The sequence below is a fragment of the Neodiprion pinetum genome, chromosome 5 (genome assembly GCF_021155775.2).
Source record: "Neodiprion pinetum isolate iyNeoPine1 chromosome 5, iyNeoPine1.2, whole genome shotgun sequence".
Classification (NCBI taxonomy): Eukaryota; Metazoa; Arthropoda; class Insecta; order Hymenoptera; family Diprionidae; genus Neodiprion; species Neodiprion pinetum.
In genome coordinates this window covers 8,831,592-8,855,071 of record NC_060236.1, presented here as the reverse complement: position 1 = coordinate 8,855,071, position 23,480 = coordinate 8,831,592, and the positions used below count along the sequence as shown (strand labels likewise).

The window sequence follows — 23,480 nt, the reverse complement described above, 5'->3', positions numbered from 1 at the left end:
AGGATTTAGAAACCGGATAAAAGTATAGAAGGCACGGTGGTGAATTCTTAGCCTGCCTTGTATCGCCGTGTCCATTGCACATGTAACACTGGAAGGTTATACGTATATGTCCAGGTATCTAGAGTATGTACTACATATTATTTGTGGTACATATGTAACTGAATTATGCTTGTTAGCGCAAAAGTATAAAAATCGAAGAAAAAAAAACCATGCTAGTCTATAATAATATCGTTATCAATTTTTCGATGTACTACATCGTGTGAGATATTAAGAATTACTCGATATTATTAATAGTTTCACTGTATAAAACTTTATTTCTTAATCTGTGATGTGATTTCTTTAAATCGATACCTGAACAAGATACATCTACCATGTTTTCCTACAAACACATAATCAGTGGTCAAATTCCGCACAAAAAGTAAAAAAACCAACAAATTGGCCATAAAACTATATCAGTGGTAATTTGATATTTTATAATGATACTACACGCGACGAGTGTGTTTATTCAATGCGCAGATGTACAAACATTTTTTTCGCGGCGATCGCGCCTTACTAGAATTGTGTGTTCGAGAAATTGCGGAATTTATGAATGTTTGCCGATATCTTTTTAGGTACATATATTTCAGTAGATTCTTTCTTGAGAATTTTCATCATTGCATCCGTGTGTAACAATTATTGCTGGCTCGATAAACAACGACTTCCACCTTCCTTCCACGATGCATGCTTAATTTTATTTTAATTACTATTATTATTTATAAACGCGACGATGGCATTTTGTAGATATGTCACAATATGTGAAAAAACTAAACCAATTGACAAAAATCCCGAGTTAATCCTGACGAATATCTTACAATAGTCTAAAAAATTGAGGAGTCAGTTTGACGGTGTTTTAATTATCAGGCGCGATAAATTATAATTCACTTTTTAGTGTATTTACTGCGCTTTCTTGGGGAAAAAGTAATTTTTACCAAGCATTCCAATTTTTAGCCTGCTATGTACGTGTAATAAGACAAAATCGTAAATTGAAAAAGGTTGAAATTAGTAACGTTATCGCAACGAAACATTGGGGAAAAAAATCACCGTTTTCTTAATTTTCAAACGATTTTGAAGGTACTAGGATTTCGAAATATGAATGTGTTTTGTTTCATGACGGTTTACCGAATTTCAGACCATTCCAAAATTGTGAAATAATGATTTTTCCTCAGTATTAATCGCTACGATAACGTTACTACCTTCAACATGATGTGTTCGATTGCCGATATATATATATATATACAAAGAAACAATTGTAAAAATATAACTATCACTACTATAACTATTGTATAAAGAAAGAAGATTCTTGACATCTTATTATTCGGCAACGACATAGGATTTCTTTTCTTGCAGAGTAGGTACAAACCAAAAACACAAAAGTTGAGACGGTGCCTCTATACCTGGAATGTAGTAAATCTTGAGTGAATAATAGTTCAGAGTCCCCCATCTTTTTCCCCCCTCTCTCTTTTCACTACAAATTCCTACGTACTATATACCTAACCTATAGATTCTTCTTCCTCCTCTTCTTCTTGTTCTTCTTCTCTTCTTGCGGAGCAACGCTTTTATAGACGAGGAACAGATAAGAGGCTGCCTGGCAAGTTGCAGAAAAGAAGAAGAAGAAGAAGAAGAAGAAGAAGAAGAAGAAGAAGAAGAAGAAGAAGAAGAAGAAGAAGAAGAAGAAGAAGAAGAAAAAGAAGTAGAAGAAGACTAGAAGCACTAAATTCGAATCGCTGTCGTCACGAAATCTCGCCGACGGGAAACAAGATGGCGGCTATACTACGTCAGCTGACGACGCGACAGCTGGTGTTGGATTTAATGCCCCACAGAGAGGAAGGGCCCCGGGTCTTCGGGACCCTCGGGACCCTGTTGGAGCTCGTTTCTAGCCGTTCTACGTTATACCTTTACCCACTAACCTCATGCGTATGGCTGCGGGAATCTCCGCGGATGGTATTAGTTATACGCTACAAACGACAATGATGATCAGTTTTTGTAATCTGCACCATTTATTTTTTTTTTTTTTTTTTAATACCGATGGACACAATTATTTCGTACAAATTGCATGGTAGATTTTGAATTTTTTTCTTTTAGGGTGCTATGCGCGAAGATTTTCGAGAAATTACGTTAAAACAAATGCTTCAACTTTGAAATACAGTGTCGCATTATTTTGAAAGTATTTCGACAAAAATTATTTGTTTCTCGTTGTCATTTTTTTTTTTTTTTTAAGGAACGTAAGAAAGTCTCATTCTCGATCTTTCCTGTTAATTGAAAAATAATATTTTCTACTTGATGAAAATTAGTTGATCGATATTTTTAACCACTTCTTATAACGTGTAACAGAGAAGTTTAAACACGTTGCACACGTATGCCCGAATATTTTAAGGCTTTGACAGCTTTACGAAGATTTTTATACGAATCTCACCGGTTCCCAAAGCGATTCCACTCCACGTTACATATCTACATCACAGCTGCTCCTCCCATCGAATTCTTTCTTTTCCTTTTTTTTTTTTTTTTTTTTTTATGTTCGTATTCCGTACCTGTGCAGCAGAGAGTTGCGGAGACTTTATTAATACAGCGCGTATAAAAAAGTTCCCCTCTTGCTCGTCACTGGAGCTTCTTTATCACCTGGACTCATCTATTATATAGCCCAGTTTGACGGGCTGTAACTGCATGTGTATTCGGAATTTTTTTTGTAGAAGCTCTCTTTACATCAAGACGTCGGTAACTTCACGTCGTTTTTGTTGGAAATTTATCTACCGTTTCGGTAATGAAGATCCAGACACGTTTTTACTATGTCTTGGTAAGATTGGATTTTTTGCATTGTCAGAGCAAAGTTTTGTCGGATTTTTTTTTTCTTCATTTACTTATCCAGGGGTCGTTTTATTTTTTTGTTTGATTTTTTCAGAAAATGAAACTCATTAACTGCGCCGCTCTGATTTTAAACCACAAAATAATTTAGTTTTACTTGATAAAAAAAAAAAAAATATAAAAAAAATGTCTTCATCTAAAAACGTATAAGTAGGTTTTTTAAATTCACGAGAGTCTCTTTGATTTTAATAAATTATTTCAATCAAACAGTGGTATCTATCTATAATGTCACTTCATAGGCACCATTGTACAATGAAATAATATCAATAAATTTGAAAAACTGTTTTTAAAATTAATGAAATTATTTTCTACTTCTTTGCGGCGGTAATAAAAAAACATCAAGTTGAATTAAAGCAAATTATTTTGTAGAATGAAGAAATTACATATATAGGTGATTGAATATTTATTGAAAAAATTAATACAAAAAAAAAAAAAAAAAAAACCGACGTCTCAACCAAGTTTTTATTTCCATCGCTCGGCATTCCGTCTGTTCTCTTCTTCCGTGTAATAATATGTTCTGGATGAATCGTCTGTACCGTCCAAATTAAAAGTTAGGAAGTGCGAAAAAAAATTGTTAAAATATCTCCAGCGATGTTATTTGCTTCACTGATAGTAAACTCAAATGAAAGAACATCCCTTATTATATGTAGTAAGAATTGATCTCAGAAAATTCGACAAAGTCAAATTAAGATGTCATCGATTTGAGAAGAGATTTTATCATTACATCGTCTTTATCATTCTATTCTAATGTTTTGGGCTCATTTTATTCAGTGAACAAATTTCAGTAGATTTTCACTAGGTCTGAACATTTAAAGTTGTAGAGAATCACCTCTGATCATTTTCGCATGGTTGTTTTCGTTTGTGTTACAATTTTTTTCTCCGACAATATCTGGAGAACGAATAAAAGGATTTTGATGATTTTGCTCACAATCGACGCAATTTAGAACCGACTAAATATTGGAATTTATCAATCGCGCGGTTCTTGAGATACTCGAATAACCGAATTAAAAAGAAGAGGCTGTTTCCATCAAGGTCAGCCATATTAACCGCTCGTTTCTTTCGTCCTTTAACATTTGATTCATCCTTGAAGACGCTCGAGTCCTCTAGCGTATCTGTAAACGCACGTAACGGACGTACACTTGGCTGCATTGATTACGAGCAGGGTAATTTTTTCAACAAGTCGCTTACGTTGGCAATCCTGAATCATACCCCAGCGCCACCGCCGGGTGGTCGCGAAACAGGCTCGATCTTTGCAAACGCAACGTGTCCCATAACCGTAGAATTTCATATTTTTAGGTTAGTTTCGCGGACGGCCGAAGGTGGCGCCGCGGTCGCGGATTCGGTATCGCCAACGTAACCGAGCGGTCGAAAAAATGATTGATCTCAGGATCGCTGCTGCCGAGTGTACTGGAATAATTGGCTTGCGGCCGACGTCGAAACAGCCGAGATATTTCCAAGACGTTACACGTCTTATAAGGCGTAAGGTGTCAGGTGCGACCGGAATCCGCGTCGACGTTTACTTCGGGTCTGCGGCGTTGTCTCGGAAACGAAATTCCAGGCCGATGACATATCGATTCGAGTCCCTGGCGCCGCTTTGGCTGGACGCAACCAGGAAGTGGGCGAGCGGTTGCTGCTGCTGTGTAGTTCGGAACCTAGGAGACGGCATGCGGTACAATAAAGACCTCGTGTCGGCGTTTGTGTGTTTTCTGTTTCCATTGGCAACGCACACCGCCGCATAGTTTCGTTCGTTTCTCCCTCCTTTCTCCAGTTCGGTTCGTTTCCTTTGCCCGTCGGTGTCGCGGAATTATGTACAAGGTACGTACTTGGTTGGCCGCGAAACATTCGACAGGAAAATAAATTTATCAACTTCGATACACCGATGTATCTTTTTAAATTTTTTATCATCTTTGGCGACGTATGAAAACTATTAATATCGCGGAATTATGTGTAAGATATGTACTTAGCTACTTAGATTATCGGACTAGGTTGAAGTTGGCGACGAAACATTCGACAGGAAAATAAATTTATTAACTTCGATACACCGATGTATCTTTATAACTTTTTATCACGTTTAGTGATGTAAGAAAACTATTGGTTTCGGTCGGAAATCGATTTTTCCTTATTTCAACTACGAAAAGTAGGTTTTTAGAAAAATTTCGGTATTTCCGATAAACTCCCGCGATGATTACGGAAACGGCTCTATGAAAAAATCTGATACTTGTAAGGATTTTACAGACAAATCATTAGCATGGAAAATTGCCACGTCCCGTTTAATTTGAACCGTTTGTTATACTGGAAATGAATTAATTTTCAATGTTTTATCGACAAACCTACCTATACCTTTTCTCTTTATTACTTTTTTCAAGTGAACTATTGTTTTTTTTTTTTTTTTTTGTTTTTCTTAAATAAAATTTTTTTCTTACACTTCTTTTTTTCTTTCTATTTACCGATATATCTCTGCTTTTTCTTATCGATTAAAAGTAAATTACGAAAAAACAGTGTTTTTCCGGCTCGTTTTGTATGGATTGTCACAATTTGTTGAATCGTGGCGATTCAAAGCATCAAACATGATTTTCGTATTTTCAAAAATCATATACTTCAGTCACATTGAAATCGAGAATGTGTCATATATTTTTTCTTCGATTTGTCATCACGTTTTGTAACTTTAGAATGACTGCTTGCTTCATTTTTAGAGCTACTGGATTTCCGATAATGTTATCAATCTTAGGACACGCAACGATATCTTTTAATAAAAATGATTCGTTATAATATTCATATAAATTACGAATTTGAAGTCGGAGTGTATTATCTTTTTGAAAGGAACCTGGAAAGTCTGGAATTTTCAGAAAATTGTTGCATCAAGGAGGGGATAGCCAAACAGAGAGACAAAGAATGAGAGAAAAAGCAATTCTTTCCTCAAATATTTTCAATCCCTTTAAAATGCAAGTAAAAAATATAGTCGGTTGCATCGATTTCGCTTCACGATGCCCTATTTTTTTTTTTTTTATTAGAGAAACTATTTTTCAATAATTCACTAAAACTCTCTCTTCATTTCTTTTAACGGTTATAACAGTTTTTTGATTCAAATCAATATCGGGTCAATCCTAAAGACTTGAATATTTGACGGTATCATAATTTATTTCCCCCGTGATTTCAACCGTGACTCGAACATCAATTTCGACCGATTTTATCTTGGTTTCATCAGTTTCAAATTATCCGACGCAGCGCTTGCGAGAAATACTTGACACGCAATTTCTGACGTTTTTTCACATGTCATTTGCAGACTTGCTTTTGTACAAGCCTACAAACATGCCACGCGGTAAATCGTATATATGATTAATTTTTACTACCAGCTTACTTTATCCTTATTCAGATAAATTACGGTGAATTTAATATGAATCAATGCTGCTGTACGTGTTACGCACAAGTTTACTTCAAACAAACAACGATTACGAATTTCAGGAAACGTTCGCACCGAGTTTTGCGTCAATGTCCAGTGAAATGTAAAATTTGATTTCACTATTCAATAAAACGAAGCAGTTCCCTTTGGGGAGTGAAATTATCAGGCCCAAACCAGACCTTTCGGTAAAAATTTTTTCAACGCGATATTCACAACACCAAAACCGATATATTGCGGAGAAAATAACATAAAACTCCATCCGTGAATAATTTTGTATTGAAAAGTGGAAGAAAACTGATTTTATTGCGGTAACTTTTTTTTTTTTTTCCGCGTGAATCGGATTTATCTACCTTAAAAATCTGTCGTTCAGGCAGAGTTATAACCTACATGTGGTTAGTTGAATATTGTGCGTAGAAGAGTTACGCGCGAAGATTATAATAACTGGCATACGCGACAAGCAGAAACGTGTAGGTTTCCGGCTTTTTCTTATTCAACTTCCCGAAACCGCAATATCCTGAATGTGTGTGAGACATGTATAAGTTGAAAGAATGTGCCTCGCACAGGACACCAAGGAGTAAAACCCACCGCATTCCACGATACCGAAGGGCGAGAAGAGCCGGAGCGAAAGAGAGAGAGAGAGAGAGAGAGAGAGAGAGAGAGAGAGAGAGAGTGAGAAGAAGGGGAAGGGAAGAAGGGAAGCGTGGAGAATTATGCGCTCTTATAATGCAAAACCCGAAGTAGAAGGAAGTTTCTAAAATCAATACTAGCTGTGACTACGATACGTGTGGTGCTTCCTTGTGTACGTGTGCTTACTTACTTTGGCTGCGAGGAAGAGGAAGGAACTTTGGAAATCCTCCGCATGCTTTGGTTCGAACACTGTTAGTTCCGAAGGAACGCAGAGTCTGTTGAAGTTGAAATCAGCAAAGCAAAGTAGCCGAATAATTTTTCTTCGGCGTGCTTGCAAAAAATTAAAGGTGAAAAAAATTAATAAATAAATAAAATAACACAAACGAGTGAAACCAAGTGAGGCTTTTTCGTATTGTACTTAGTTGATCACGCAGAGAGAAATTTTTGGTTCTGGTTACCGCTCGGTTCTTAATTATTTTCATTTTTTTACCACAATCGAAAAATACAGTTCTAGGTACAGAATGAAAATTAGTTTTGTAGTTGTTGCCGGAGAGTTTGGTATCCGTTACTATTCTTTCTCGTTACGATCACTGTTACTAGATTTTCTTGCAACTGTTGCGGAAATTTAATGATCGTGCGAGAATAAATTGACGTTAAAGCCTTGTTTAACTGAAAAAAGTAGAGTAAACCGAAGAAACTGATTTTGCGTTGCGATTACCAAAAATGGATCGACGATAGCGCAAAATGGTTAGGCGTACCTCGTTTTTCCCAATTCCAACAATATTGAAACAGTTTTTTTAACGATGCCTGTTTTACTCAATTTTCCTAGTTACTGTAAGAAATGAAATTTTTCTCAGTGCAGAATTTTTGGTGCTATTCTTTCTCTGGATGCATAAATCTTTGAAAATAACTATTATAGCCTGATTATACCTAATTATGTTTATCCATTTTTTATCAAGACCGACTGGCAAATCACACGCGGATTGAGTCGAGATCTGCATTTCGATACAATTATTCTGGAAAAAAGCTTGCTTTGCTTCTTCGTTTTTTCGTTACAATCTCCGGTTAGCATTTCATTATAAATTCTTATTTTCAACGGTAAAAGTTCGTCAAAATTGAACTAAGATTGATCGAAAATTATTGACTTTCTCCAACGTTTCTTTATTCACAAATATCAACTCGCTACAATATTGTTCACAAGAGAAATTCTGTCTTTTGTTCAGTAATAATGTGCAACGTTTGAACAATCATCCTATATTCATGGTGCACAAAATTAACCCTTACGCGGTTAGTAATTGCAAATACCTACACCGACGTTGAGTAATGTCTTCCTTATTTCGGTGAAGCGTTTTCAACAGCATAAACGTCGCGTTCTTATCTCGCTTGCGGAGGAGAAATAGAAGGCTGATACGGAAAAATGAAAGGAAAATAAAATATGAAAAAGGGAGAGGGTGAAGAGGGCGCCGTTTGCCGTCTCTGTCCAACAATAAGAGGGGTTCAAGGAGCAGGATGACTAACGAAAATAAATTCGACGGGTTGACGGGTACTAGATATCCATGCACATGCTTAGACACACACATATATATGGAGCATTCCTTGCCAATTTGATCAACGCTCTAATCGTCTGCCTATTTTTCCATTAACGGATCTTACATTTTAACAGACTTTTTAAATTTGGAAATTCTAGGAATTAATTTTTTCTATTCTTTGAAAATTCAATACAGAGTTCCTTCTTACATATTTTTCGATGTGCCTTTTTTCTTTCTCAAACTTTTATTCATTTATGAATCTTGTACAGGCTTAAAAAGTGATTTCTTTGCTGTTTTTATTTTTGATAATTTTTTTTCGACAGAAATTTGATCGATTTTCTCAAGCTTGAATATATCCCGTATTCGTATAAGATAAAAATATTCCAATTTCTTTTCGGAGTTTGAAACAATGCGGTGTACAAAGTGAGAAGAATAAAATTATGAATCGAAATTGATGAACAGGATCGGACGGTGGTAGAATTGGCACGGAACGCCTCATAAGTAGAGCTTGCCCGAGGGGAAATGTCTCTTGGTAACTTTTGCTGCCGTAGTCCCCGTAGAAACGAAGGAAGGCTTTATTATGCTAAATAAGTGTCCGTATCTTTGCCCAAGGCGAAATACTCCGGAGGAGTAAAAGAGACTCGATACAGGAGATCCTGGCCGACAACGAATTGACTCGCTAACAACGATAAAAAAAATAAATAAATAAAAAATAAAAAAAAACACAATACAGACGGAGTACAATAAAACTTTGAGATGTTGGTAGAAGTGTCGTCGCTTTTTCGCTTAGTTGCAACTGTTGTACAGGTACATGTGTAGCAACTAATTATATAGTGTGCATTTGTACATAGAACATAACAATTATCGTATATCCTGTTTTGAGACGATCCTATTTGCATTCTTTTTCGAACGTCGATTCTAAATTTTACGACTGTATTATGGTTCGTTTATTGTTGTGCCTCGAGACAAATTATTCCTTGTTTTTTTTTTCAATTTATTCATTCGTAAGAAAATCTTGTCGACAGGTTAATATTAATTCTTCTGGATAAGCGGTTAGACGATTACTTTCAGTTTTCTAATTTATCGAACCTTGCGGATAATGATTCGTTTGAAAATTATTGGAAAAAATTAAATCCGTGCGACTGTAAGTAGATAAATTTTATAACGTATATCGCAAATATTCTTTACAATTCACGACGTTTAATTTAGTTTCTAAGTCAATGTAACGAAACGTTGTAAGAAACGACACCATTTTATTTCGCACAACTTCACAATAACTTTGACGAAAGGGTTCAATTTGCAAAGTGTGATCCTTTTGTCCTAAATAATGTATCACAATTTACCGAGTAGCAAAAAACAATTCCAGAGTTACGAGATGATTAGTTTTCCTCAAAATGCAATTTTACGACATAACGTCACGAATTTCAACCTTATTGCAATTTTATCACGTTTGTGTAGGTACTAAAAATTAATCATCGTCACTCGGTTTCTCGTCAATACAATCTGTGAACAATTGTTTTTCTCTCAGGCAATCGTAAACTTTTTCCTAACCGCGTCGTAATTTAGACTTCTAATGTCGTTTGACTTTTTTTATTCGCGTAAAACATTTTAGTGTAAAAATCGTTTCCAAATACGGAAACTTTAATGGTTCATGTAGGTACACGATGCGGGTTTATGGTTACTCTTGCGTACGAGTGATCAAGCATTGCAATCTTAGTTCTTTTACTCCTCTTGACGTTGTTTTCTTTCTTTTCTCTCTCTCTCTCTCTCTCTTTTTTTTCTTTATCTTCGCGCACGGAACGACCTTTTCAGGCCAACGAAAGTAGGCGATTCTTTTGCGATAAGTTTCATACCACCGTTTCCCTTCTCTGTCCGTTCAAGCGACGTTCGCGTTCGTTGAAACGTTTGAGAGGACATTTATTCTCGAGTTCGAATGAGCCCAAGGTTCGACTATTGTGTCCATGCGCGAAAAGAGACATTATGCTCTGATTAAAGGATACGCAGATGATATTATCGTCGCACAGTATCGACCAGAATTAAGTAAAGAAAAGACGGATGAACGTTGTTTTGAAAACCAAAATATGAAATTCATGGAGATGCGTTTCGTCACCAATTAAAAGACATCGGAGATCGAAGAACCTTTTTCTTTTACTCCTCGTTATTCATGCCAGAAATATGTAACTCTTTCTTCAATCGACATATACACAGGAAAAAAGAAAAAATAAAAAAAAGACAGAGAAGTCGAGAAATATTTTGTTGTACGTCCGTGAATATGTTTAAAAATTCTAGATCTTGGTTTCATTTTTCGTCAACGCGAACTTGCGGATCGAATTGATATTCGTTGGGGGATGAAAAGCTCGGGTCTGGCTTTTGGATCACGGGAATAATGCATTTGGTTCGAGACAGCCGTGCTAGTGACGGAGGGTTGAAGTCGGGACGTCTTTTTTCTCGTTCCTTTCTTCGTTTCCTTCCCATTCTATTCTATTCGCTCCTCTCTTGAATTCAACTCCCTTCGTTCTATTTCAAAGATTCAATTTCCATTTCACGGGAATACATTGCCACGGCGATATCTCCAATTCATACGAATCGTGCTCGTACCCTCGATCGTTGTTTGTGCATATTGTAAAAAAAGGGGGGGGGGGGGGGGGGGAGATGCATATTTATAGGCGAAGAAAGGGAGCGTTGTTTGGAAACATTATTAGGGAATTCAAATTTACGAGAAATTTAAATCGTCCAACAGAGATCGATTTAGAGGTATCGATCGCAAAGTGCATCACTCTTGTTATGAATTTTTGAAACGTATATGTCCATTGGAATTCTGAAATGGTTAAAATCATGAAAAAGTAAGATTCTGTAAAGATATACCGATATTGTTACAGACTGTACCTTGAGAATAGAACATCCTAGGAATTTCGAACAAAGTTTAAAATGACGCTTAAAGATTAAACTGGATCTCTACGAGTCGTTTCAACTTGTTATCACATTCCGTTTCCGTGTTACGGGCGATGAAAGAATGCGAGAAACTCTTATCATCACTTCACAAACAGAACTTACGCAATTTCGGGCACTTTTTTCCGGCCAGATTTCTTATCACCCATAAAAATACTGATTTGTTTCAAACATTTGTATTAATTGTTAACAAAACAACCAAACAATCATGTTTTTTGTCGAAATGAGCACCTCTAAATGGAATTGTTTCGAGTACAAAAATTTTGGAAATGTATAGGAATTTTGACTAACGTTACGCTTGAAAGTCACTAAAACCAGTTAGTATCAAAAGATGTAAATCATTGAATACATAATTATACGGATTCTTTACAGATTATTTATGAAGAATTAGACTTGATGTGATAAAAAAAATAAATGAAATAAAAGTATAAACTGACGTGTTAGAAAGAAAAAGAAGTAAATATTACAGATACAGCGGAAAAGCTTGTGAATCACATCTATGAAGATCATGTCGGTACAGAAAAGTCTGTGCGGCGTGTTACGCAATGATGGTCTTACGATAACAGTTCCCAACGGAAACACTCGCACATCGACTAGACTTAACGATGCGAAGTACTCCATACTTATACGGAGCTTAGGTATATATATGTACGTACATGCTTACGCGAGATAAGAACGATATGCCTGTAAGAGCTGTTACAGTACACGTGCGTAAAAGTTGACGAGAAGAAGATGGGCACGTGTCGCGATCATGCATGGTGATCCTCCTCGCTATGTACCGACAAATTTGCCACGATACATCTGCGTATGCAAAATATACACGTACGTACGTACACACATATGTACAATGTGCATACATACGTACATACCGATAACTATGCGATCTGCGATAACAATGCGCGTCGGCGAACCCTTTTATTCATCATCGCTATCATCACCATGACCATGACCGTGACCATCATTATCATCACTATCATCACCATAATCAAAATGATTATTATCATCACCACCACCACCGTCATCGTCATCATCGTCATCGTCATCGTCATCGTCATCGTCATCGTCATCATCAATATCATTATCAGCGTTATTGGCATCATCGTCATCATCATTGTCAGCTTCATTATCATCGTTATCATCATCGTCATCGTCATCGTCATCATCAATATCATTATCAGCGTTATTGGCATCATCGTCATCATCATTGTCAGCTTTATTATCATCGTTATCATCGTCATCGTCATCGTCATCGTCATCATGAATATCATTATCAGCGTTATTGGCATCGTTATCATCATCGTCATCGTCATCGTCATCATCAATATCATTATCAGCGTTATTGGCATCGTTATCATCATCATCATCGTCATCGTCATCGTCATCGTCATCATCAATATCATTATCAGCGTTATTGGCATCATCGTCATCACCATTGTCAGCTTCATTATCTTTGTCAGCTTCATTATCATCGTTATCATCATCATCATCATCATCATCATCATCACTATCACCGCCACCATCGTGAATGAGTCATCGCTTTCGCGGTCGGAGGGGAAAAATCGCTATAAAAAAAACCCCGCAAACCTATGTAATAATGGCAATGGAAAATTTTACTCGTTGCTTGTTGTATGCGCAGGAAATTCGTTTCCTCGTGAAAGTTTCTCGGATGTTTTGTTTTTCTATTAGTCGGGTAGGAAATAGGCGTCATTCATTCATCTCACGGTTGTTTGTTCGCTCTGCTTCAGGAAGTAACGATTATACTTACAGGAAATCTTCTTTATGCGCAAAAATCTGACCGTTTCTTCACTTCTCGTTCCGTAGCAAGCCAGCATTTTTGCCGTCTCAAAAATTATTGAAGAAACGTTAAAGTTTGAAAAAAAATAAACACGAAGAAACACTCAGTTGTTATTATATATACGTACATATATTGTGTCTCACGCGTGCACCATTTTGATACCGTTATAAATTGCATTGTTTCCTTATCGCATTCTGCATTTTTCTTACATCTGTTTCAATACGTCCTTATCGTGTTGCAACACGTGTATACCCGCCTACATTTATTGGCAAATATTGTTTTATCGGATGTACGGTGTAATCGAAAAAAACTAGAAAAAAAAAGGAACGTGAGAGACAATAAAGAGAGACAAAGAAAATAAGCAGGAAACGTACACGATATGGATCGTTTCCGCAGTTGACAGTTGTAGAGGCAGATCGGATATCGGTCCACATGGTCGGAATGGTTGGATACAATCATCGGCTTGATTCGCAATTAAGAGAACTTGCCGAGTCGCGAGTTGGTTAATTAATTGCAATCTTACCGCGAATTACGGACGCATCGTAATTCGTAACGTATACCAGGTTAATCGGACTAGCTCTGCTTCTGTTATATCTTTGATCTCTCTTTGTCCTCGTCTCGCATTCCTCGCACTTGTTACACGCGGAATTGAGTGATAAGGAGAAAGAAACTTTATCCACTGTATATTATATTTTATATATTATTTTGAATACTTTTTTTTATCGTTGTCCGTAGAGTGTAATTTGTTACACCTGCGTTCTCGGTTCAATTATCGCATCGCAATTGCGTTTATGCTTTAGACAATGTAGTTAGATTTTACTTTTTTATCCATGTATTTTAGAGTTTTAAAAATCATCTAGTTAATTGCACGAAATTGCCATTCACGCAAATATGTCAGAGAAACACTGGGATTTTCTATTCTTCGAAACGTTTCTCACTCACGTCTAAACTTGTCGTTAAATTTGTAATTTGTTCAAATAAAATTCACTCGAATGTTCAAGAAAATTTTATTCAAATCGTCGCGCTTGTGATTTGATTGGATTCGATATTTTCGTTCGACAACTTGTTAAATTTAATAACTTGAATTCGTTTTCTATACAGTTAATTAATCTTTTACAACCAACGAATATTTATTAACCTGTACAGGAAAAACATTCGAATATCTATATAGAAATTATACGAGTTATCAAAAAATGATTGTTCAGTTGTTAATGGATTGCACAGTGTTTTAAATAAACTAGGGTCATGAATCGAAGTTAATTTTTTTCCTACATCAAACATTGCTTTATGGTTGAGACAAGTCAATGGGACTAATCATCGTTGTTAATTTTTAACTCCCGAGGCGATAACCGATTTCTCACGGCAATTACCTGCAGCAGAGAAAGAGAGATAGGTATAGGAAGACGGACGGAGAGTTAGAGAGAGAAATTTTCTCTACTTCTCTGATTCTCTCCTTCTCTTTAACTTTATTCGCTGAATGGATCGACTGTGCAATCATCATCGAGCTCGCGTTAGTTAGCTGTATATATGTATGTATATAATATACGTTTAGCCTATCTGTTTAAATTGCTCCTCCCGATCCCCTTGGTTCTCTTCGCTAACGAAGAAGACGCAAAGGAAGACTCGCAGCCGCGTTATGGCCGTAAAGTCGCGTCTCGGACACTAACTGCAGGAAACTCTTCTTGTTTCGTAAAGTCAGTCCCTGTCTCTAACTAGATGCAAGTGCAGGTGATCCAGGGTAAAGGATCTAGGATAATTGTAATCTATTCTTGTTTCCTTCTCAATTTCTTGTTTCTCACTGCGATTGGTCTGAAATTGAAAAATCGACTAGTAAGGATTAAGACGACGAGTAAGGAGAAAGAAAACGCGAAAATTTAACCTAAACGCAAAAGGTGAAATTATCTCGCGAGAGAGAAATGTACGAACTGAACGAGATGATAGTTTAGAAAGTGAGTATAATGCATACAGATGTATGTTTGAGATACCTACCGTGTAATAATGAATAGTAATGAAGAGGGATCGTTAAGCTGTGCCCAAATTGGCCGAACCATTCGACTCTCTGATCATTTGCCTGACCTTTACGTCTTACTTCCGTTTCGCCTTAGGCGGATTGCCTATATAAGCTGCGGCCTTATTTCTATACCTACCTTGAAAATCACTAATAAAATGTAAATCAAAGGTATGGATGTCGGTAATGCACGGAGAGATACGAGACGAAAGAAACGCGGTGAGGGATTCTTCGTTTCTTTCCCTCCCGTTATCCCCCATCGTATCTGGCGTCGTAAAAAGTCGACCAGGCTTTGAAACATTCTTCCCTGGAGCAAAAAAGAAAAAAAAGAAGACTTCTCATTTCCTAAACTTTTGCAGGATTCGCAAAGAAATATATGTAGATTCTGTTGGAAAGAAAACATGTATCGAACTTAAAAGCTCCATTTGTGGATTGCTCATTGTTAATAAAATTTTTTGCTTTTTACAGAATATATCTTTCTTTTTTTTTTCATCGGGGAATTTCAGACTTTTCACATGACCGCAACGCAAGGATTCTTGTAGGTACACGTTAACTAACTTTTCCGTATGCTGTTAAGTACTATCAGGTCTAAGAACGATAATTTAACATTCCTCTTCATCGACAAATTGAACACGTATTACTTGGAAGAACTGAATCAACTCCAAACTGGCCAGTCTTAAATAAAGATCCGAAATAACCGACTCGTTTATCGCTTTTTCCCTGTTCCGTTTAATCAGTGAAGTCTGAAACGTCGTTAGAAATTGTAAAAAGTGTATTATTTGCATAAATTTCATAAAATCGCTGTGAATATTGCAAAGAAACATCCGTTCTTGTTTCATCCCCAACATTTTGCTGAAAAATTTGTTCGTTTGTACGACGTATGTTATTCCATCGTCGCATCGTTATCACACATCGTACGTGCGGTCAGATGGTTTATAGTATAAACGTTCAAACACGACCGAGATTATCATTCGTGCGAAGATCGAGTCAGTTTTTATTAACTTACCTCGTATTACTGCCCTGGCGGGTAGCCTCGGTTTCCTGTTTTTGCGCTGGACGCGTCTAACAGGATGTGTGCAGTTCGCCTCGATCCTGCAGGAAGAATAACTTCAGGACGTAGGTATTTCCGCTCACTTTTTATCCTCACAATATTAGCAGCAAGTTGTTTAATACCTTACCTTCCTCAAGGTTGACGCGATGGGATATTTCATTCATAGATCGGGTGACGAGCGGTTGCAATGATTTCAAGCCGATTTCATCTTGATTAAAGTGATTTCAAACGATTTTAAAGCAACTGCTGTCCAAAGTGGTTTGCGATTTCAACAAGTAATTACATGGGCGGTTTTATTAGATTTATCTGATTTCAAAAGATCTCCTACGATTCCAAGAGAATTCATTTCATGCGGTTTCACCCGATTTCATGTGATTTTAAGGGATCTGATATGATTTCATGCGATCGCATACGATTTTATGCTATTTCCAGCGATTTCAAACGATTTAAATCGATTTTTAGTGATTATACGTGATTTTATGTGACTTCGCGCAATTCTAAAGTGACTCCTTTCCAAAGTGGTTTGTCATTCAAACAAGTAATTACACGTGCAATTTCATAGGATTTCACGCAATTTCAAAAGATTTCACACTATTTTAAGTGACTTCATGCTACTTTAAGTGATAATATAAGATTTCTTGCGATTTCATGCGACTTCAAGGGATTTCATGCGATTTCAAACGATTTAAATTGATATTAAGTGATTATGCGTGATTTTAAGTGATTGCTTTCCAAAGTGGCTTGTGATTTCAACAAGTAATTACATGGGCGATTTCATAGGATTTCACGCAATTTCAACGGATCTCATACGATTCTAAGTGACTTCATGCTACTTTAAGTGATAATATAAGATTTCTTGCGATTTCATGCGACTTCAAGGGTTTTCATGCGATTTCATGCGATTTCATGGGACTTCAAGGTATCTCATGCGAGTTCATGCGACTTCAAGAGATTTCATGCGATTTTAAAGTGACTGATTTCCCAAGTGGTTCGTGATTAATACAACAAATGAATAACCCCTCGTGGCAACGCAATTTTCAGCTATTTGTTTTTGCATAAATCTGCGCAAAATATCGTACAGCTGCACGGAGTTCAGTACGTAAGGCGCAAATTTTACGGCCTGCGGTTATTATTAGTGAACAACGAAGGTTTGAATGGGGTTCAGTGTATCTTTGATCACCCGTTGGTCGTTTTCTTCGAACGTTTTTACCTCCACTCCTCTCATTCTCTCCGCTCGTTGTCTTTTTTTTTTTGCTCTTACAATATTTCCGATGAAACGGAAATCGCGCGAAAGACTCGAAGATCTCATGCGATGATACAGTTTCATCCCAAGTCGAAACGACGACGACGTCATTTCTGGCGTGATTTGTCAAGTGTACTCAATGTTGACAATTTCCCGTCTCTTTGATGTCGCTCATAATTTTAAGGAACGTTCGTTCGTTCATTTCGTGTTATGAGAATAAATTGCGATGTCGTTAGTCAGTCAGCAACTCGGTCGGTCAGTCTTTGATTACGAAATACGTGCAAGAATGGCGCTAAACGTTCGTACGCTTAGGTAAAGAAAAATCCGGATGAATTTCGACCGTTATTTTCGGTGTCAAATTTATTTTATCGAAAACATCATCCGTCAATCCGTAAATAAATTCCACACGGTTAATTTCAATTAATTTAAAATCAAACTCGTACAATTACTTGTAAATGAAAAAAGTACATGATGTTTTTCGAAAAAAAAAAAAAAAAAAAAAATTAAATACAAAAAAAGTTGTCAAAAATGTTTTTGCTTTTCGTTATCTTTAGGTGCGTGCTTTTTCTTGACGAGGAATCCATCGGCCGTAAAAACACGTTTCGTGTTATAAATCGTTTGGTGCGAAAGAAAACTTCGATATAAGGAGACAGGAAATAGTCTCAAACCACTAGGAATTAATTTTTCTATTCGATTTGCTTAATGGACCGCGTGAAAGCATCGACGCGTGAATAATAATACGCGTCCACGTTTATAATTTATTCCCCGTTTTTCGCCTTCTATTACAAACACAATGAATTAAAATGTTAATTCAATCGGTATTTGAATTATTAAAACTGGTATAATAAAAAGAGAAAAGCACGTATACGTAGAATAAACTTGTATCTGTAATTAAATTACGTCCGAAAATCGATACGTTCATTCGACTGTTGTTTGAATATCAAATCATGCCGAACGGTCAAAGAAAGCTTAAAATCCTGGGACGTGAACTCGACTACACCGAATAGGTATTATACACTCGCCCACAAAACTTTTTATATCATTTACAATACCGTCTATTATACGTATATATGTATGACGGAAGTCCGCAGGTTGAACATTAAATTATGTTACTTTATACCTATTGTCGCATTATGGCTAACGGTCTGGGATTTTAACACGCAAAACAACGACGCGAGCACAATTTTCACAATTTTTAATAAAATCAATTACCATTGAATTTAATAAGTACCTAATTATAAATTCACGTGGCATCGAAATTTGGATTTCTATTATCCCGTTCGAAAATTGTCCGTCTGTTTATACGATGAAAATATTTCGTCCCGTTAACAAAATTTCAGAGTTAATATACACCCGACCAAATATTATTTTCATATATAACGTAAGATAATATGCACAAAACCTGCAAATTCACGTTTAAATTCTTACGAAGCGGTGCTTGTGTGTGCAATTGCGTATGCATACGCATATAATTTATATAGCTTTGCTCCGGGATCGGCTCGATGTCGTAATTCGTTCGTACTCGTGTTAAATAAATATTTACACATTGCAGGTGTAGACAGAGAGAATGAGAGGGAAAGAGAAAGAGAAACGATTCGAAATCGTTGCTGGGAATTACTCGTTGACAATTAATTTACGTATATTGATGCGATTCATTTTGCCTAACCCAACGCAGATATTACAAATTGTTTACCTTCGCGTTTATTTACCCGGTTTAAAATGACGTTGCGAATGTTTTTTTTTTTTTTTTTTTATTGCACCTCGTATTGTTGTTCGTCACTGATGTTTCAACGCAAATGAAATCTAGAACAAAATTTTCGCAAGGTGGAATTATTTGCATTGTTCACGGTATTATGCCTATAACTATATTTTCATTTGTAATCATATTTTATACAGATTGTATTTAATTTTATTATACAATATACGAGTACTATAACATCAGCGATTCTTTTTTTATTCGATCGGGTTGCAAATATTTTATGCTTTTTTTTTTTCTTTTGTTAGGTAACCCAATTGTTGGAACAGACAAGTTTTCAACTTGGCTATAATTATACGTATGTATATGTATATATATGCATAGTTTGCTGGCAAATTTCTCAGTATTTTCGTTTATAATATGGAAATTATGATGATAAAATTATAATTGCGTGTGTAGACTTTTATTACACACGTATTGCGGACGGTGTAAATTTCGCTAAATTTCATTTGGGCGTTGAGAAATCGGTGAAAAAATTTCTTTCCCCGTTATCCCTCGTACATTTATTAGGTACCTTATCATATGTATGCTAAAACCATAAATACCCGGCTATGGTGGCAAATTGGAAGAGATGTAAACTTGCGACCAGCAACTTACTTACTGCAACTTGTTTTTTTTTTGTTTTTCTACAATAATACCGTACCGATTGTAAATCGTAATACAGTTGCTGACTAATGAAACGTCGGTTTCGCGATTCGCGTCAAGTTTCTAATTACGAAGAAGTTATATAATCGAGCTGCATAAACTTGGCTAATCGTAAAAACGGATGTTATGTCAATGTCGCATTTCTGTTATCACCTTATTTTTTCGAATCACGATTCACCGAGTCAGAATGTTATTTTGACAAATGGATTGGATAATAATATTTCCACCCTAGAAGTAGAAGAAAAAAAAATAAATAAATAAATAAATAAAAATGGAAAAACATTCAGTTCTTACCATTCAACGCGCGTAAACTAAATAATATCTTTCATTTTTTGTTTCAGGTATGCATTGGACTGGGAAATGTGTCTAAGATGTCGTAGATTCGTACATTACGGAGAGTGAGTATTTGAATTGAACGATTTGAAACGCTGGAGTGACTTTTAATTTTCATCTTTTCCACCTGTTTTGAAAGGGTGACGCGAAGCTTTTTTCGGCTACAATGCTGACGCCGCAAAGTTACACCTCTGGTTTTTGTTATACGTGGTTTCAGTCCGTCACCCTTGACTCGCAGTTCTACCTCGTCTCTTCTTCTCCAGCTTTTCTTATCCCCCGCAAGGAGGAGCCGTTAGAAGAACTAAGCGTTTCAACCCAGTCATCCCGTCTAATTTAATTTTCATCGAGCTCTAACGGGGCAGGGTTGAAGTTCCCAAAACGCCAAATTCCGAATTTTCTCGTGGTGAAACTCAAGGTAAACGAATCAAACTTTGGCGATACATCAAAGTACCGAAAGTGCAAAATTCCAAAGGACAAAATGCCGAAAAGACGTAACGCCGACAAATTTAAGTTTTGAAAGTGTGAAAATGAGAAAGTTTTCAAATCTAAAACATCGAATTTCTGACTCGGTGAAATTTCACCACTTTGATATATTTCTTTGTTTTGGATTTTCGATATTTTTACGTTCGAAATCCTGGTCATTCTGATTTTCGGATTTTTTTTTACTTTTTCCACCCACTCGTTGAGTAAACGATGCCGTGCGAGCATATTTTAATTTTCGGCATTTTACTCTATCGAAACTATAATTTTCCGAATCTTGCATTTCGGAATCTTGAGCCGTCGTGTTTCCGACAATTCGAAACTTTGTCGTTTCTTCAAAGTTCGATTTTTTTACTTCAAGTTTCGCCACCAAAATAATTCGGAATTAGGCTTCTATTACTTATATTTACGTGCTAAAGTTCTTTGCCGGAGTTTTTTTTCTCCCCTCCTTCTGATTTCTCGAACATTTAATTCACGTGTATCGTGTAAAACTTTGTTTCCGAATACAACGATTGATCCCTTTATCGCACTGCGGTGGATCTGACATTATATCGCAAAACAAAAAAAAAAAAAAAAAAAAAAAATCTAATCTAATCACGGAGATGATTTTTACTGTTAAAAAATTTTTTACTCTCCAAGAAGACGACTCTTGATTTTTGTTTCACTTCTGCTGACGAAAATTAACTACTGAAATTTATTTTTTTCTTTACGCGACTTTCATCGAGATGTATATTTTTCTTTTGTTTCGAAAACCAATTTGCAACGCCTGGATAAAATTGCGTCGTTTTTACGAAACTAGCTGCTACATGGGGGATACAGATGGGTAAAATACTTGGGCATGCCCACGCGTTTCTGTTTGATACCCAAAGGCCGTTTGAAAATGTCGTGTGTTGTATACGCGCGCATGGTTGAATGTTGAAAGGGCGAGCCATAAATATTAAGCAAAGTTCAAGTGAAACCGACCTCAAGCTATAATCGCGTTACGTGCGAAGAGGAAGAGAAGAGAGAGAGGGAGGGAGGGAGGGAGGGAGGGAGGGAGGGAGGGAGGGAGGGAGGGAGGGAGGGAGGGAGGGAGGGAGGGAGGGAGGGAGGGAGGGAGGGAGGGAGAGAGAGAGGAGAATATGACGTTTTTTTACATTTTATTATTCATTGTTACGTTATATCGAGAACCAGTTTGTAAAAGCCGTTAGTTATTTACTCATGGGTTGACTTTTATTTACGAAACAAATTGCTTTTCCAAAAGTTGGTAAATTTTTTTTTTTTTTCTTCTTTTTTTTTTTCCCCTCACATTCCGTTACACCGTGTAACGTACAGTTTCGAATGATTTTGAAAAACTCTTCGTTGTAATTTCATTATCAATTGACACGTGTTTGGAATTTATCTTACACTGCTTTTTTTTTTTTTTTTTCATTGCAAGCTGCAAGATCCTTATGACAGACTTTCAACCGTGTTCAAAAAAAATATTTTACTAGAAAAAAAAGTTTTACCTATTGCGTTTTATATCCGTGATTCCGATCAAAGTAAAAAAAAAAGCTTCTCGAAAATTTATCTCCAATAGCCAATCGGATTGAGACTTTTTGATTTCTGATCATTGGGTGCGAAAAAAATTATTTCTCTTAAATATTCTTAATACGAGAGGGGGGGGGGGGGGGGGGGGGGGGGGGGGGGGGGAAGAAACCTTACCGACTTTACGATCGTTCGGTGATTGTTGGTTTAATAAAAAAAAAAAAAGTCGGTCGGAAGAGGAAAAAATTACGAACTCAATTGATATTCTAACGCACTTTGAAAAAGTGAATGATTGTTTTCGAAAAAAGGTTCAAAACCAAACCCATCGGAGTTCTATTAAAAAAAAAAAAAAAAAAAAAAAACACCCCTTCCCCCCTTTTTGGGCAACCATCGTAAATATCATATCAGTGAAAAATCAGATCTCCCCAAGTTCTTAATTGTTGAATTTCAGTTTTTTCTTTCGACACCTTTTGTCATTTTTGCGACGCGCTCTAAAAAATTTTCTTCCGCTCCAAAAGCAACGTGCGTTTATAATGGTGGGTTTGAAAAGGGAAACTCCAAGTTCAGCTCTGATAGAGTCATGATCTATGTGGTTAAGACTATGGTTTATGGGTTAAGCAAGGTCAGCACAACATCGTCCGTCCTCTGCTTAGCTCGTTGGCGTAAAGCGTATCACACCGTACGGTAAGTTAGCACAGTTCACGTTTATGCTAACCTAACCTAACCTAATCTATTGTCTCTCAATCTGGCTCACACCCACGCGAGTTAATGACACCGGACGGTAAATCCTCGCTTCCCATTCCTCGTTCTTCGCCAGACGACCGAAAAACTCGACGAAATTTATTCCGTTTCTTGCCATTAAAACGCTTTTTACAGGTCGATTATCCCGATTTAGAAGATGGAACGTCCAGCCGGTGGTTTCCGTTTGTTTGCGGTATTCTCGTATGAATTTCAAGCTTTGACGGTATCGTCGTAGAATAAACAATATACGAATTTAACCCTTTGAGTCACACGTTATTTTACAGAATCAATTTTCATAACAAGATAGTATTTTATGGTTTTTGAGGTCGCTGATTAGAAATCTGAAATGATATTTCAAAAATTCAAGATGGCGGATCCAGTATAGTGAATACAACATGGCGGACGAAATTTTCGAATTTGATAGAATGTGGTTAAAAAATTCTATGGAGGGGTTTTCGGGATCGTTGATTGGATTCGCCATGGTGAATTTTCGAAATGTTATTTCAGATTTGTAATCAG

General features: G+C 36.6%; 1 protein-coding gene across 6 annotated transcripts in view; it reads left to right on the top strand.

Moving 5' to 3' along the window:
* The window catches only part of ssh (Protein phosphatase Slingshot), a 171,612-nt gene that overhangs the window by 81,646 nt on the left and 66,486 nt on the right, over positions 1–23,480 (top strand). For 2 of the 6 annotated variants that reach the window (XM_046626764.2, XM_046626762.2), the window contains exon 3: positions 20,243–20,299. The exons of 3 other annotated variants lie outside the window; for them this stretch is intronic. In XM_046626764.2, the coding sequence (XP_046482720.1) occupies positions 20,243–20,299 (57 nt within the window). Of the gene's footprint in view, positions 1–7,158; positions 7,273–20,242; positions 20,300–23,480 lie in introns of those variants that run through there. One more of the 6 variants, XM_046626770.2, reaches the window with a different exon arrangement.